The sequence below is a fragment of the Hyperolius riggenbachi genome, chromosome 11 (genome assembly GCF_040937935.1).
Source record: "Hyperolius riggenbachi isolate aHypRig1 chromosome 11, aHypRig1.pri, whole genome shotgun sequence".
Classification (NCBI taxonomy): Eukaryota; Metazoa; Chordata; class Amphibia; order Anura; family Hyperoliidae; genus Hyperolius; species Hyperolius riggenbachi.
The window spans coordinates 129068275-129085216 of record NC_090656.1 but is presented as its reverse complement, the minus strand read 5'-3'; the positions used below and the strand labels follow the sequence as shown (position 1 = coordinate 129085216).

Genomic DNA, 16942 nt, shown 5'->3' with positions numbered 1-16942 from the left:
TTCAAAAGTGGTTGCAAGGGACTCCGCAGAGAGTCCTCCCATTCCATCCATATGAGAACATCCTGCTGCCAGCCAGAGGACACATGGCTGGTGGCCATTTTGCTGAACTTTGAATGAAGCTCTAAAACAAAGCACACATGGGCTAGCGGCCATCTTGATTGGCCATCTTCTGTAACCTGGAACAAAGAATTCTGCTGAACTTTACTCTGAAACAAAGAACTTTAAGAACTTGAAACCGTTTTGCTTGGACTTGATGATTTTCCCACAAAAGGACATATTTCCACAAACCCTAAGTATTTTCTCCCTTTTTATTTCATACTGGCTATTACTGTTTTAATAATTGTTGATTTTAATAATTGTCTGTATATATTAATTATTTATATTGCTGTGAATAAAAGACTTCCTCATAGTCATTCACTGTTCCGCTACCCTGCTTATCAGCACACACAGAACTGATCCCGGGTCTCTGAAGAGACGCTACCGTTTGTTTGTTGTCTGCTAGACAGAATACAGTGTGTTTAACCGTTTTATTCGCAGGAGTAGTCAGTCAGTGGGCTCCTCGGTCCCATGGTAACCGTGGTGGTGGCAGATCTACCCTGAACCAGTGTGTGAAGTTGTAATCACCCGTATCTCACAGGCTCCCTTCTGGTTTGTCTGCGGCTAATTCTTAACGGTTCCTGCGCATTGACTGCGACCAGAGTTCGCACGATCTGTGCGCTGGCACCGTTTAGAAGGCCAATTGCGATCAGCCACCAGGGCTCCTGTGACAATAGTGATGAATAAAAAAAATATCTTAATCTGCATTGATCCAACGATTAGAGATGACCTGAACTGTTCACCTGGCAAATACTTCACAGTGAACAACGCGTGTTTGTGTTTGCGTCTATTCACAAACATATGGCGTGTTCAATTCTCCCCCTATGCATTATAATAGAGCAAAAAATTGACCCCTCACCCCAGAGTCAGCAGACACATGGCAGCCAATCAGCTATCCCTCCCACCTGGACCACCCCCCTACCTATCAAAAAAGCAAGCACAGCAGCCATTTTACACTCTGACTGTAACTGCTGTGAAGGAGACAATTGACAGAACTGTTCTGCTATTAGGGAAGACATTAGTTAGACCTGTGTTCTGTCTCCTCAGTGGAGTTTCTTTCTGCTACAGCAGGGATGCCCATTAGGTAGATCGCGATCTACTGGTAGATCGCGAAGGCCTTCATGGTAGATCCCGACCCCACTATATTTTCCATTCTGTATATACAAGTGTGCTCCTAAAATTGTACATAGGTAGATCACTTTGACTTGCTAATTTTTAAAAGTAGCTCACAAGCCAAAAAAGTGTGGGCACCTCTGTGCTACAGTATCAATTCACCATTTACATAACCCCAAGAGCCATTCTAAAGGGTGTGTTTAGATCTTATGATTGATATTGCTGTTCAGTGTGTCCACACAATGCACTTTAGTTGTTGCAGACAGGTGCAGTCAGTGCTTGGTGCTACAGTAGTTCACCCTTCTAAGGGATGCTTTTCTTTTCCTTGGTATTGTTATATTGCAAACTTGTGTACCCAGCACACATGTTAGCTGTTGGAGACAAGTCTGCTGGTCCTAATAGTGCACAGACCATAACCCAATAATCCTTCATCACCACTACTGGCATCTAGTATCCACCTCTGCCCCCTGTATAAGGCCTCAGTGCAGAATCAGTGTTTTTTTTGTTACTTAACTGTCATTGAACTACCTCAGCCCGACCATAGGGGCTGGAAAAACGTGATCACCTGCACTCCCACGAACTTGCGCACAAGCACGTCAGCCACTACACACCACTACACAAATATTGTCGCCGAGAGGACTAACTTTTATGTCCTGGAGGTGTCAATTAGCAAAAACAATTATTTCCTCACCTGATGTTGTCACTAAAACTCTTTGCAGTTGTTTGCTGTGTGTTAAACGCAGTGTTTTGTCTGTGAGCATGACCCTGGTCTAACTCTTACATTACCTTATCGCCGTGTACGCAAACCAGATTTATTAAAGCACTTACAGTAATTCCCCAAATTTAGAAATTAACTGTGATTTCTGCTCTTTAGAGATTAAAACACAACTCTGTGTTAACTACGTATTTTTGGTGGGACTTTTTGCCATGGATCCACCTCCAGCATTTACTTTTTCAAACGACGGGTCCGGCAGACCCTCCCGCGGAGCGGTCGTTCTGCCGACAGTTGCACATGAGTACAAGCTGTCGGCAGACTGATAAGACTGTTTTGACTGATCCGCTCGGCTTAGGCATCAAGAAGGTACTTTATCATAATGGGATCAGTTGGGTTTAGGCATCAGAGGAGAGATGTGCTGAAAACCATGCCAAAACAGCGCTGCATACCTGAAATGGCAGAGAATCAGTAATCACATAACTGATACCCTGATTATCCTTGCTAACTAGGTGCTTGTGCAAAATGCAAATGGTTCTAGAAACAAGCATGCCCATTGCATTTTACCAATCAAAACTGACAGCTGCTGGTTACTAAACGAGAGGCTTGCTTTGGAAGACATCATTTTCATTTTATTCTGCACGTTAGAAAAATGCTCATGCCACACATGATATTGAGGTGGACTGTCTTTCAAATTACCGCTCTTTTTTCTTGTGATGGGGTATTGAGCCATGCTGTGCCAAGTGACAATTGGTTGTTCTTGCCTGCCATTGTGCAGATTCCTGTGTTGCGTGATGGCGTTACGCTATGGGTAGTGTGGATGACGGCTGTCCATCACTGAAGCATGTGCGCAAACACAGTCTGCCTGGCCGGAAAACCTTGCATCAAGGCACTGCAATATGGATCCGATGAAGTGAAGCTGCCCTTGATTTATGGAACTGACTACTGAGTGGTGAGAGTCTCAGTGAGGTAGCTGTCCTGTGTTATGCAATTGACTGCAGCTTTGGAACGTCCTTAAACATTATTGTTGGATACTATGAGAGTTGTAGGATAAAATCCTGGATATACTGCTGGCATGACACTGTGACTTTGTATACACAGCCCTGTTTAGAACTTTCATGGAACTGCTTTTTCAGATCTAAGCAAGTATCTTCTCTTTTTGAGGATATTAGTGGCTGTTTTTCAGTAGTAACCAAGCCCGGATTTACATCACAGGAGCCTATAGGCACAGATGTCCTGGCACTGTAGACCTCGCCCTCCATGGACCTACAAACCCACACTGAACCTGGCCGTCCTTACTTCCTTACATTAGGTAGCCAGAGGTACCCTCAGTATTAAGTAGCTAAGTATACTGAAAGGAGTTCTTCTCAGTGGAATACCGAGAGCTGGATGAGTAACCTCTCATTTACTCTTTGCTCTGCTTAGGGAAGGAGGGAGGGAGTAAGGATGCTCACCGGCGCCGCATTCCGCGGAATTCAGTTTTCCGCAATTCCGGCTGGAATCTGGTGGTTCCGTTCTGTCGCATGGGAACAGAATTTCTATAGCGGAAATTCTGCGGAACGATGCGTAATTCCGGCGGAATGCAGATTTTTGTCAGCCAATCACAAGGAAGCCCCTAGAAGAAGCTTATAGTGAAAACAACATGATTTCTTCATGAAGATAGGAATTTCTGCACCAATCAGAGGCTTACAAAAACCACCCAAACGGATTTCTGCATGAAAATCAAAATTATTTCAGCACCAATTACAGTCTTAACAAAAACTAATCAATCCTATGTTAGCAACCAGCTCCCTAGCTATCTCACCTATCCCAACCATTTTGTATAGGTCCCATAGCCTATGCGACACCTCCTGGGGTGCCAAAACCACCGCCATGGGACCACCGCTAGGTCCCAAAGCTTACGCGACACCTCCTGCGGCGCCAAAACGACCGCTATGGGACCACCACTAGGTCCCATGGCGTAAGCGACACCTCCTGCTGCCAAAAAAAATAAATTTCAAAAAATCAAAAATAAATAAATAAATTTAAAAAATAATGACCGGTGAAACAGCCACTAGGTCCCATGGGCTACCATTTAGCAAAAACGAGGTTTCATTTGTGATTACTTTAATTTTTCCCCCGGAATGCGGAAATACGCAGAAATGTAATGGTAACGGAATTTAGCGCTGGCAGAATTCCGGAATTCCGGCGGAACGGAATCTGCTCTTACCGATCATCCACTGGCGTAACAATAGGGCCTGCAGCCCCTGCTCCTGGGCCACCCCCTTGGGCCCCCTCGGGGCCGTTTTGTGGGGGCTGGAGGGGTGGCAGCATGAGGGGAAAGCCTTGGCCACAGTCGGCGGGGAGAGGGGAAGTTCCCCCCCTTCTCCCTCACCTCGGGGCTCTTCCCTCTGCGCTCCCCTCCAGCTTAAGTTACAGTGTGAGCAGCGGGCAGCTGCGGGCAGATACATACCTTCCGTGCGTTTCACCGCATACTCCTCGCTCTAGTGTCTGTTGTCACTTCCAGGAGTGACGTCACTTCCAGAAGTGACGTCAGACGCTAGAGCGAGCAGTATGCGGTGGAACGCACGGAAGGTATGTATCTGCCCGCTGCCCACACTGTAACTTAAGCTGGAGGGGAGCACAGAGAGGAGAGCCCCGAGGTGAGGGAGAGGGGAGGAACTTCCCCTCTCCCCGCCGACTGTGGCCAAGGCTTTCCCCTCATGCGGCCACCCCTCCAGCCCCCACAAAACGGCCCGAGCGGGCCCCAGGGAGGAGGGGGCCCGCTCTGAAATTCTGCAGAGGGGCCCGGTGGGGCCTAGTTACGCCCCTGCGATCATCCCTAGGAGGGAGTTGCTCAAGGAGCCACCTTTCCATCATGAGGTGCCTGTAGGCACGTGCCTACAATGTCTTATGGTGAATCCAGCCCTGGTAGTAACAGTTGCACTTTTCTGGGATCCCTGTGTGCTTGGCGAGTATGGGAGTATGTGTGCATGTATGAGTCCAGCCGGCAGTACTATACCAATACATTGGAGAGTGATTTTATGATTTTAATAGAAACAAGTGTTATCCAGTGTTTTTGGAATAAAGTTTATGGTGATTTGAAGCAGGGTTTGGTTCTCCTAGATTCCCGATTTCCTATCTTCCAAGACCTATGCTCCCTCACAATGTGAGGTACCACCATTAATAATGGCCAGTGTATTCCAAGTACTCCTTTTTGTTTTCAGATTCCTGTGTTGCTAGTCTCGTGCTAGCTGTTCAGGTAAGTGCTCCAGTGCATGTAAGGGCTGGTTCAGATATCCGTCTGAACCAACCGCCCAGGACAGCCTGGTGTCTCGCTCCAAATACTTTTCTGCAAGATTGCAAAAAAGCATTTGTTGGCTTTCGGCAACGCTTCCAGTCGTACAGCGTTTTTTATCCGCGCAGAGGTACACGGAAGTGCAGTGTTAAACGATCCTGGAAGCAACATGTTGAATATACAATGTTTAAGCAACGAGCGCCGCAGCCGTCATTTACCATTGCAGAACCGTCCATTTGAACCAGCCTTAAGGAAGCCATTGGAGGCCGTTGGCTTCACCTCAGCAAGCTCCCCCCCCCTTCCTCCCTCTAAGCCATTATTCCACTGCATGCCCTCGTTATATTTTATGTGGTAGGTCACCCTTTCAAAATGGAGGGAACTTTGGTCTAATGCTCTGTCTCTCTGCGCCCATAGTTAATCTAAGCACACACACGGGATGACATTCATCCAAGGCAGCCATCTGGGACCATCTCAGCTGTGGATATAGTGTGTACAGGTGTCCCCTGATATAGGATAAAGATCTGGCACTTCAGATATTTAGTGACAGCAAAGCAAAACCCAAATCTACTGTCTTCCTCCTCATCCCTCCCTCTGTCAGCCGCTCCCATTGTGTGCATACATGCCAGAAATCTGGGTGATAGTAGAATATTGATAAACAAAAGACGTTGGGGCCACCCACAATACAAAATGTGCTATAAATAAAAGGTGCATCTCCAGGTACAGTCACTGTCACCCGCATGGATCAGGATCTACAGACTAGAGACACCCCTGTTGCTACTGAGGGGGGAGAGAAGGGACAATGGTGCGGTACACAATGGGAAACCGGACATTTTAGCACCCACGAGCTGCAGAACTTTGGGCCCTTGTTGCGCCTTCTATTTGTAGCCGCATTTTGCATTGCAGGAAACCCAACAACCATTTATTTATTTCCACCCATAATCACTATTTATATGGGCACCTATGGTGGCGCCCAAATGTCCGTGGCTCGAGGGCGCTTAAATGTCCTGTTTTGTCTTTGTCCTTCCTCTCCCCCCTCAGTAACAACAGCGGTGTCTCTAGCCTGTAGGTCCTGATCCCTGCGGGTGATTGGCCTGGGGATGCACCTTGGTTGGTTCTTTGTTGGTTCCTTGTTAGTTATTTGATGAGATAAACATTTACTATTACTAAACATTCATATAAACTGTGTGCTTTAAATACACCAATTAATACACCCCCCCCCCCCTCTTATATAAGGCAGCTGTGTCGGCCATTTCCCCCACTCGGTGTGGCTGCAGTAATTAGAGAAGGGAGAGTTGCTGCAGATGCAGAGACATAGGGAAAGCTTAGTTAGGCTCTTGTTAGGCTTGTTAGCTTACTCCTTGCTGATTCTTATTGCTAAAAAGCACCCCACAACAGCTCTTTTGAGAGCTAATGTTGTTCTTGTGAACTTGTGATCTGTTTTTGTGTGTGTGTGGCCCATTGACACTTGCATATACAGCCCTGTCACTTGCATATACAGACACCGTCGTACCTGGCATGCAGCCGAGGCTCTGGGGAGATGGGGCTGTGTAGCTGGAGAGGAAGAGGAGATGGCAGCACCGCTAGAGTTCAACTGACACTCAGCCAAGGAGGAGGAGGAGGTTGACAGCGAAGAGGATGTAGCTGGAGAGGAGGTGGCAGGAGGCCTGCCTGCAAGCCGTGGAGGTGTCACAAGTCGGTCCGCTGCGCAGCCACGTACTCCCTGCTTGCTGCCATCGGTCACCAGGTTGACCCAATGGGCTGTGTACGTAATGTAGCGGCCCTGCACGTGCTTGGCAGACCAGGCATCCGTGGTCAGGTGGACTCTTGACCCAACGCTCTTCGCAATAGATGACACCACTTGCCTCTGAACTGCACGGTACAGTTTGGGTATGGCCTTTCGTGAAAAATAAGTGCGGCCTGGTATCTTCCACTGCGGTGTCCCAATGGCCACAAATTTACGGAAAGCCTCTGACTCCACCGGCTTGTATGGTAATAGCTGGCGAGCTAATAGTTCCACCACACCAGCTGTCAGACGCCGGGCAAGAGGGTGACTGGCCGAAATTGGCTTCTTCCGCTCAAAGACTTCCTTCACGGACACCTGGCTACTGCTGTGGGCAGAGGAGCAGGAACCGCTCAAGGGCAGAGGCGGTGTGAAGGAGGGTGGCTGTGAAGGTTTAAGGGAGAAAGCGGATGAAGACGATGCACCTGAAGGAGGAAGAGGAGAAGGAGGGTGGCTTGTCTTTTGAGGGGTGCTGCTTTTCCTCAGGTGTTCTTCCCATAGCTGTTTGTGCTTTTTCTCCAGGTGCCTTCGTAAGGCACTTGTCCCTACGTGAGTGTTGGCCTTTCCACGGCTCAATTTTCGGAGGCAGAGAGAACAGATGGCTTTGCTCCTATCTGAGGCACACACGTTAAAATATTTCCAAACCGCTGAGCCCCCCTGGGGTGATGGCACTACGGTGGCATCAACAGCTGACCTTGAAGGGCATGCTGGCTGGCCATAGCTGGCAATACATGGCGCCGGACACTGCCCCCAGCTGTTTCTGAGGACGAGCTCCCTCTGCTTCTATCATGGAGTCGTCTCCTCCTACTCCTCTCTGGCTCCCCCTCTGAACTGTCCCCCTGGTCATCTCCTCTATTGGGAACATACGTGGCATCCGTATAATCGTCATCATAATCCTCCTGCCTAGCTTCGCTTTCCTCAGACAACTCCACAACTGCACCAACTTCAGGTGGTTCATCATGCCCCTTCTCACACGTTACGTCCATACTATCGCCACCTAACTCAGACGTATGAGGTGGTGTACCTGCGCCTTCTTCTTGTTGTTGCAGTAGTGGCTGTGAAACAGTGATTTCACCACCACCACCAAATAACTCCTGCGAAGTGTCAAATACAGCGGATGTGGTGCTTGTTGTAGCGCTGGTGGCTGCGGGAGATGAGGTGTTCTGTGTTAAATACTCAAGCATGTCCTCACAATTTTGGGAAGTGATGGCACGTGCCTTCTTCTGAGCACTGTACTTTGGGCCAGGTCCGCACGAAATCACAGCAACACCATCTCGCACAGACCTGCCAGTGCCAGGTGGCCTTCCTCTGGGTCTGCCTCTACCTCTTCCTCTACCAGGTTTGTCCATTTTGTCCATCTCGGGGGGAAGCTAGGTATATGCAGTGAGGTGAGTTCACTCAACACAAAAGGTAGTTATATGCAGAGAGGTGAGTTCACTGAACACAAAAGGTAGCTATATGCAGTGAGGTGAGTTCACTCAACCCAAAGGTAGTTATATATGCAGTGAGGTGAGTTCACGGAACACAAAAGGTAGTTATATATGCAGTGAGGTGAGTTCACTGAACACAAAAAAGGTAGTTATATCCAGAGAGGTGAGTTCACTCAACCCAAAGGTAGTTATATATGCAGTGAGGTGAGTTCACTGAACACAAAAGGTAGTTATATGCAGAGAGGTGAGTTCACTCAACACAAAAAAGGTAGTTATATGCAGAGAGGTGAGTTCACTGAACACAAAAGGTAGCTATATGCAGTGAGGTGAGTTCACTCAACTCAAAGGTAGTTATATATGCAGTGAGGTGAGTTCACTGAACACAAAAGGTAGCTATATGCAGTGAGGTAAGTTCACTCAACCCAAAGGTAGTTATATATGCAGTGAGGTGAGTTCACTCAACCCAAAGGTAGTTATATATGCAGTGAGGTGAGTTCACTGAACACAAAAGGTAGTTATATGCAGAGAGGTGAGTTCACTCAACACAAAAAAGGTAGTTATATTCAGAGAGGTGAGTTCACTCAACCCAAAGGTAGTTATATATGCAGTGAGGTGAGTTCACTCAACCCAAAGGTAGTTATATATGCAGTGAGGTGAGTTCACTCAACCCAAAGGTAGTTATATATGCAGTGAGGTGAGTTCACTCAACCCAAAGGTAGTTATATATGCAGTGAGGTGAGTTCACTCAACCCAAAGGTAGTTATATATGCAGTGAGGTGAGTTCACTGAACACAAAAGGTAGTTATATGCAGAGAGGTGAGTTCACTCAACACAAAAAAAGGTAGTTATATGCAGAGAGGTGAGTTCACTCAACAGAAAAGGTAGATATGCAGTGAGGTGAGTTTACTCAACTTAAAAGATAGTTATATGCAGTGAGGCAAGTTCACTCAACACAAAAGGTAGTTATGTGCAGCGAGGTGGGTTCACTCAACACAAACGTAGGTGTATGCAGTGATGAGGTGGGTTAACTAAACACAACAGGTACTAGTAGTAGGTAAATGCAGTACAGGGTGGGTAGTACAATGTGCAGCTCCCTGTCACACACACAGGTAGTCACTGAATGTGCTGCTGATGCTGGTGGGCTGCTGGCAGTGGGACACACACATTATGAATTAGCAATGCTGTCTAAGCAACACAAGTGTCTCACACACACAGGTAGTCACTGAATGTGCTGCTGCTGCTGGCAGTGGGACACACAGTATGAATTAGCAATGCTGTCTAAGCAACACAAGTGTCTGTCAGTTTCAAACACAGAAAAAAAAAATTGATCACACGAGCAGGATGAGCTCTGAAAAGAGCTGTTCTGGGGCGCTATTATAGCAATAAGATTCAGCTAGGAGCAAGCTAAGAAGGCAAGAGCCTGACTAATCTGTCCCTAGGAGAACAAGTCTGCAGCAGCTGTCCCTAGTCTGTCTCTAGCAGGCACACGAGTGAGGCTAATGGCCGCCGGAGCCTGCCTTATATAAGGGGGGGTGAGGCTCCAGGGCTTAGTATAGCTGGATTGGCTACAATGCGCCTGCTGACTGTGATGCAGAGGGTCAAAGCTGACCCTCATAGAGCATTATGGGGCAAATCAAACTTCCGTATAAGTTCGCCTTCGCCGGCGAAGGCGAACCACCCTGGGTTCGCCTGGAACCGTTCGCCGGCGAACACGTTCGGCCCATCTCTAGTAATATCTACTGCCATCCAGTAATCCATTATACTGTATGCACAGCTATATGACACAAACCACCCTTCTGTTTGCCCCAACAGGAGCAAAAAAGGAATTAATATACAACAAATGCACTAAAACCAGCATTCTGAATGGTGATAACCAAATCGAACAGGTAAATAAAATGCAGGTATTTAAATTTACACAAGACGGTGATGCAGAGACTGATAATCATGACCTGCGAGTCCAGGTCTATACCTTCTGTTAAGCCCATGGACTTGTACTTTGTATGTTCTCTAGCTGAAAACACCACTTAAATTTGTTTATTTTGCATAGACAAACTGCTGATTATTCCACACACAGCATAGTCCAAAATCCATATTGCCAGACTGTCCAAACACAACCTTATCAAGTGCGAGCCGCCAAACTCTCCAATCACAGTGTGTCCATTTCCACTATAATGTGACACATACAGTATACACGATTCATATATGTGACACATATGCATAATTCATGCATGGGGCATACACACTATTTATGTATGTGACACATATGCATGATTCACATATGGGATATATACACAATTCATGTATGGGGCGTACACACTATTCATGTATGTGACACATATGCATAATTCATGTATGGGGCATACACACTTCTCATGTATGTCACACAAATACACAATTCATGTATGTAACACATATACATAATTCATGTATGGTGCATACACACTATTCATGTATGTGACACATATGCATGATTCACATGTGGGATATATACACAATTCATGTATGGGGCATACACACTATTCATGTATGTGACACATATACATAATTCATTTATGGGATATACACACTTCTCATGTATGTCACACAAATACACAATTCATGTATGTAACACATATACATAATCCATGTATGGGGCATACACACTATTTATGTATGTGACACATATGCATGATTCACATATGGGATATATACACAATTCATGTATGTGACACATGTGCATAATTCATGTATGAGGCATACACACTTCTCATGTATGTGATACATGCGCAGGATTCACATATGGGGAATATAAAGTACACAAGTTATGTATTTGACACATATACATAATGCAAGTATGGGGCATACACAATATTCTTGTGACACATGCATGTGTCACATATGAGGCATATACACAATTCATGTATATGACATATACATACGATCGCTATTTTCTTACAACACAATCCCTAGCTGATTGGCAAAGGAGTATAACAGGCATATTAAACAAGGAAAAATATAGCAACATAATCCAACTTTCACTTATCTAGCTACAGTAAATCTGATTGGCTATTTAAAGCCACTGTATGTAGCATGTCCTCACTAATTGCTTTATTAAACATGATAGTTCATATTATATCCAATAGTCCCATGAACATGGCAGAGGACGTGGCATAGTCATTAGCCATACAATTACAGAATGCCACAGACTCGCCACTCAGGCAAACTATTGGTTCTCATGGATAAATTATATATATACAGTGGGATGCAAAAGTTTGGGCAACCGTGTTATTCGTCATGGTTTTCCTGTATAACTCGTTGGTTGTTACGATAAAAAATGTCAGTTAATTATATCATATAGGAGACACACACAGTGATATTTGAGAAGTGAAATTAAGTTTATTGGATTTACAGGAAGTGCACAATAATTGTTTAAATAACATTAGGCAGGTGCATAAATGAGGGCACTAATGTCATTTTATTGATTCCAAAACCTTTAAAACGAATTATTGGAACTCAAATTGGCTTGGTAAGCTCAGTGACCCCTGACCTACATACACAGGTGAATCCAATTATGAGAAAAAGTATTTAAGGGGGTCAATTGTAAGTTTCCCTCCTCTTTTAATTTTCTCCGAAGAGTAGCAACATGGGGGTCTCAAAACAATTCTCAAATGACCTGAAGACAAAGATTGTTCACCATCATGGTTTAGGGGAAGGATACAGAAAGCTGTCTCAGAGATTTCAGCTATCTGTTTCCACAGTTAGGAACATATTGAGGAAATGAAGACCACAGGCTCAGTTCAAGTTAAGGCTCGAAGTGCTCGTATAGACAGAAGCGATGAATGGTGAGAACAGTCAGAGTCAACCCACAGACCAGAACCATAGACCTACAACATCATCCTGCTGCAGATGGAGTCACTGTGCATCTTTCAACCATTCGGCACACTTTACACAAGGAGATGCTGTATGCAGAGGAAGCCTTTTCTCTGCCCACAGCACAAACAGAGCCACTTGAGGTATGCTAAAGCACATTTGGACAAGCCAGCTTCATTTTGGAATAAGGTGCTGTGGACTGCTGAAACTAAAATTGAGTTATTTAGGCATAACAAGGGGAGTTATGCATAGAGGAAAAAGAACACAGCATTTCAAGAAAAACACCTGCTACCTACAGTAAAATATGGTGGTGGTTCCATCATGTTGTGGGGCTGTGTTGCCAGTGCAGGGACTGGGAATCTTGTCAAAGTTGAAGAACACATGGATTCCACTCAGTATCAGCAGATTCTGGAGACCAATCTCCAGGAATCAATGAAAAAGCTGAAGCTGCTCCAGGGCTGGATCTTTCAATAAGACAACAACCCTAAACACTTCACAAAATCCACTAAGGCATTCATGCAGAGGAACAAGTACAACGTTCTGGAATGAGCATCTCAGTCCTCAGACCTTAATATAATTGAAAATCTGTGGTGTGAGTTAAAGAGAGCTGTCCATGCTCAGAAGCCATCAAACCTGAATGAACTAGAAATGTTTTGTATAGAGGAATGGTCCAAAATACCTTCAACCAGAATCCAGACTCTCATTGGAACCAACAAGAAGCGTTAAGAGTCTGTAATTTCTGCAAAAGGAGGATCTACTAAATATTGATTTCATTTCTTTTTTGTGGTGCCCAAATGTATGCACCTGCCTCATTTTGTTTCAACAATTATTGCACAATTTCTGTTAAACCAATAAACTTCATTTCACTGCTCAAATATCACTGTGTGTGTCTTCTATATGATATATTTAACTGACATTTTTTGTCGTAACAACCAACAATTTATACAGGAAAATCGTGATAAGTAACAAGCTCGCCCAAACCTTTGCATCCCACTGTGTGTGTGTGTGTGTGTGTGTGTGTGTGTGTGTATCTATATATATATGTTACAGCTAGAACTTGAAGTGTGGCCACTTTGCGTTCTGGCCAGCCACTTCGGGTTCTGGCCGGCCAATAGCGGCCAATGTTAGAAATGTAATGATTACAATAAGTTCAATGTATTTTACGGCTGTCTCGCTGCGGCCAAATGTATTACAACTTGGTTAATTTAATGAAATGAAGCCGGCGGCAATGTAATAGATGAAGCCGCCGGCTTTCGCACTGCCTCCTCTCCTCCTCCCCCCCCCCCCCCTCCCCCGTCTCTCTCCTCTCCCTGACTCCTATACAATACGGAGCAGCCCCCGAGAGTCGTTCGTCGCGGCAGGGGAAGCAGAGCGGGGAGGCTGCTTCTGCCAGCACCCGCTCTGCAGGAACAGCAGGATTCCCCTCTCCGGGACACGCATGTCCGCGGCTGCTCCGTATTGTATAGGAGGCAGGGAGAGAAGAGAGGCAGGGAGAGAAGAGAGGCGGGGGGGGGGGGGGGGGGTTGGGGGTAGGCCTCTTTGCACATTGGCCGGCCAGAACCCGTAACATATATATATATATATATATATATATATATATATATATATATATATATAGCCGTAACATATATATATATATATATATATATATATATATATATATATATATATATATATATATATATGATACACTACACAAATTAGCCATTATAGCATGTTACAGGTGTATGACAGAACTGTACATCCACACCCTTCTTTATGGTTCCCTGCCAACTCCCATAAGTCTCCATTATACATTTCCCATACCAAGCGAGTCCATTAAACTGCGACATACGCCCTGCGCACCTGCTGTGCCCCCAGACCCACTTACCTCTGCATTATACTGCGACATACGCCCTGCGCACCTGCTGTGCCCCCAGACCCACTTACCTCTGCATTATACTGAGATGTTTCATGCATGATCACATTTGAGTTGGAGTACTTTTTCCTCTGTTCTGTAAGAAAGAAAGAAAGAAAGAAACATGACTAAATGTAAATGACTTACATGAAAAATGAACATTCATTTATCAGCTTCACACAGAAACCTGTGAAGAGTGGTAGAGCCATACCATAGAAAATTGAATCCCAGGCCTTCTCATTATAAGGATTCATGGTTAATGCAGACCCGTGCCTTCCCGTCAATGTGGCAATGGGAATAAACACATCCAAACAATGACAGATTTTCCTTCAGCTATCTCAGTTAGAGGAAACAATATCCTCATCATGACAGGACACGCCCACTCTTACCTGAGAGTGGTCCCAAAGTCCTTGCTACATCCCCACTGGGAGTGGGCAGCTCATAAAGAACCTCTCTTTAGTTTACCATTATGTTTTATGGCCTTCTTCTTAAGGTAATGATTGGTGGCTGTTAGTTAAGTATGGCTGTTTTACTTGGATACGTAGCGTACTTGGTAAGATCTCCTTTTCCTTATCTGATGGATGACTATTTACTGTGTTCACCATGTGAATTTGTTATTAGCAGGGTAATTATAAGGGATTCAGTGATTGGAAGCGTAAAGAAGGGTATGCTTTACCAAGTAAGAAAATGTGCTGCTGTGAGGAACAGGGAGGAGGTTGTAATCTCTATTATAATGTTGTTCTTGCTGAAAACTAATCTTTTGGCTCACCTGGAAAAGGCCACATTGCCTTCATTGACTGGCCATTATAGACTGCTATTAAAGAGACACTGAAGCGAAAAAAAAATTATGATATTATGATTTGTATGTGTAGTACAGCTAAGAAATAAAACATTAAGATCAGATACATCAGTCTAATTGTTTCCAGTACAGGAAGGGTTAAGCAACTCCAGTTGTTATCTCTATGCAAAAAAGCCATTCATTTCTATGACTTTTAAAAGTCATGGAGAGAGCTGTCTTCTGACTTTTATTATCTCAACTGTTTACTTTTTCTCTGCCAGAGGAGAGGTCATTAGTTCACAGACTGCTCTGAAAGAATCACTTTGAATGCTGAGTATTGTGTAATCTGCAGATATTAGAGAATGATGCAATGTTAGAAAAAAACACTATATACCTGAAAATACAAATATGAGAATATTTTCTTTGCTGCTAATCTTCTAGTAATTATTCATAGTACACAACCAATTCATTAGATCATATATATTTTTTTCGCTTCAGTGTCTCTTTAAGTTTAGAACAAAAAACTAATCATGTGACCACTTGTTCTGGTTCCCTGTCTTCTTCATCCTGGCTTTGGAGGAGGGTATGTGTTGGTGCTACCACCTGTAACATGGTGTCCCATTAGCTTTTGCACAGACTAAAAAGTGTGGGGACCCTGTCTACTAGAGTCAGATCTGGAGAATAGAGACAGGCCATATCTCTGGACAGAGTGGAACTAGTGGCCATGTGACTACAGTATCGGTTCCTACATTAAATATGTTCTTTTTCTTGCTGTAAAGACTGAACAGCAATGGGCATGGGATGGGGATTTTGTCCATGGCAACTTCAGTGAAAATGCAGGTTATATACTGTATTACCTGTTGTAACTTTAAGTTTGTGTCTCCATGGTGTCTACATGAGGGTGACAGGAAATTTGGCTGCGTGCCGACAATAGTTTGGTTGCCCCACTGGCGTCCATTTTAAAATCCGCAATTGCAGTAAATTTGGGTGGTCACAGCATCCGATAAAATAGAGGATGACCCTGGCACCAACAATTTTATCATTTACCGTGGCGGGGGTCAGTTAGGGTTAGGCATCAAAGGTGGGGTAGGTTAGGGTTAGGCATCATTGATTGGGCAGGGGGGTTAGGTTTAGCTATAGTAAATTATCAGTTACATTTACAGATATTTTACTACTGAAATTACCACTGCCCAATAGTCGAATATTGTTAATTTTCCTGATATTCTACTAGTGGTTATTTTGGGCACCCAAATTTCCACAGCACTTATTTTGCATGTACACGTCTGTAGATACCTTGTTTTCAAAACTCAACCCTTTAGTAAGTACTATTCGGTCTTCTGAGAGAAAAATTCCAACATCAGAGTGTCACAGCATTTTAATGGGGGGAACTCTGTTACGTGCCTGTTTACTTCAACTTCAATGTAACTGTCTTTACTAAAGCTCAGATCTCATTTTATTTAAATATATTGAAGTTATGTAACACAAGTATAAATGCAAAAAATAACATAACTGAAATGAGAACCCTCTGGCTGAACTGCTGGTGATGCTCCACATAAAAGTAATTGGATTGGTCCATTACTGTTATCACTAAAGCTACGTACACAGCTGCGATAACTGTTGGCTGAAAAGGATAATAACGACAGTTCCAGATAACGATGATTATGTGTGTACAGCGGCTGACGATCAATATTGCTCAGGCATTGGGGGTCATTAACCACTTGAGGACCCACCCTTTACCCCCCCCTTAAGGACCAGCGCTGTTTGTTGTGATCTGTGCTGGGTGGGCTCTGCAGCCCCCAGCACAGATCAGGGTGCACGCAGAGCGATCAGATCGCCCCCCTTTTTCCCCCCTATGGGGATGATGTGCAGGGGGGGTCTGATCGCTCCTGCCTGCAGGCATGTTGCGGGGGGGGGCACCTCAAAGCCCCCCTCCGCAGCGACATTCTCCCCCTCCCTCTCCTACCTTTCCCCCCCGGTGATCCGGGCTGCACAGGACGCTATCCGTCCTGT

The 16942-nt window shown here is 44.9% G+C and overlaps 1 protein-coding gene across 2 annotated transcripts in view; it reads right to left on the bottom strand.

Annotated features, from left to right (window-relative positions):
- LOC137537785 (epidermal growth factor receptor kinase substrate 8-like protein 2) overlaps positions 1-14441 on the bottom strand; it is a 176296-nt gene extending 161855 nt beyond the window's left edge. For both annotated transcript variants that reach the window (XM_068259748.1, XM_068259749.1), the window contains exons 1-2: positions 14366-14441; positions 14187-14251 (exon numbers count right to left, since the gene is read on the bottom strand). In XM_068259748.1, the coding sequence (XP_068115849.1) occupies positions 14187-14251; positions 14366-14408 (108 nt within the window). In that variant the 5' untranslated portion in view covers positions 14409-14441. The remainder of the gene's footprint in view (positions 1-14186; positions 14252-14365) is intronic.
- Positions 14442-16942: the final 2501 nt, after the last annotated feature.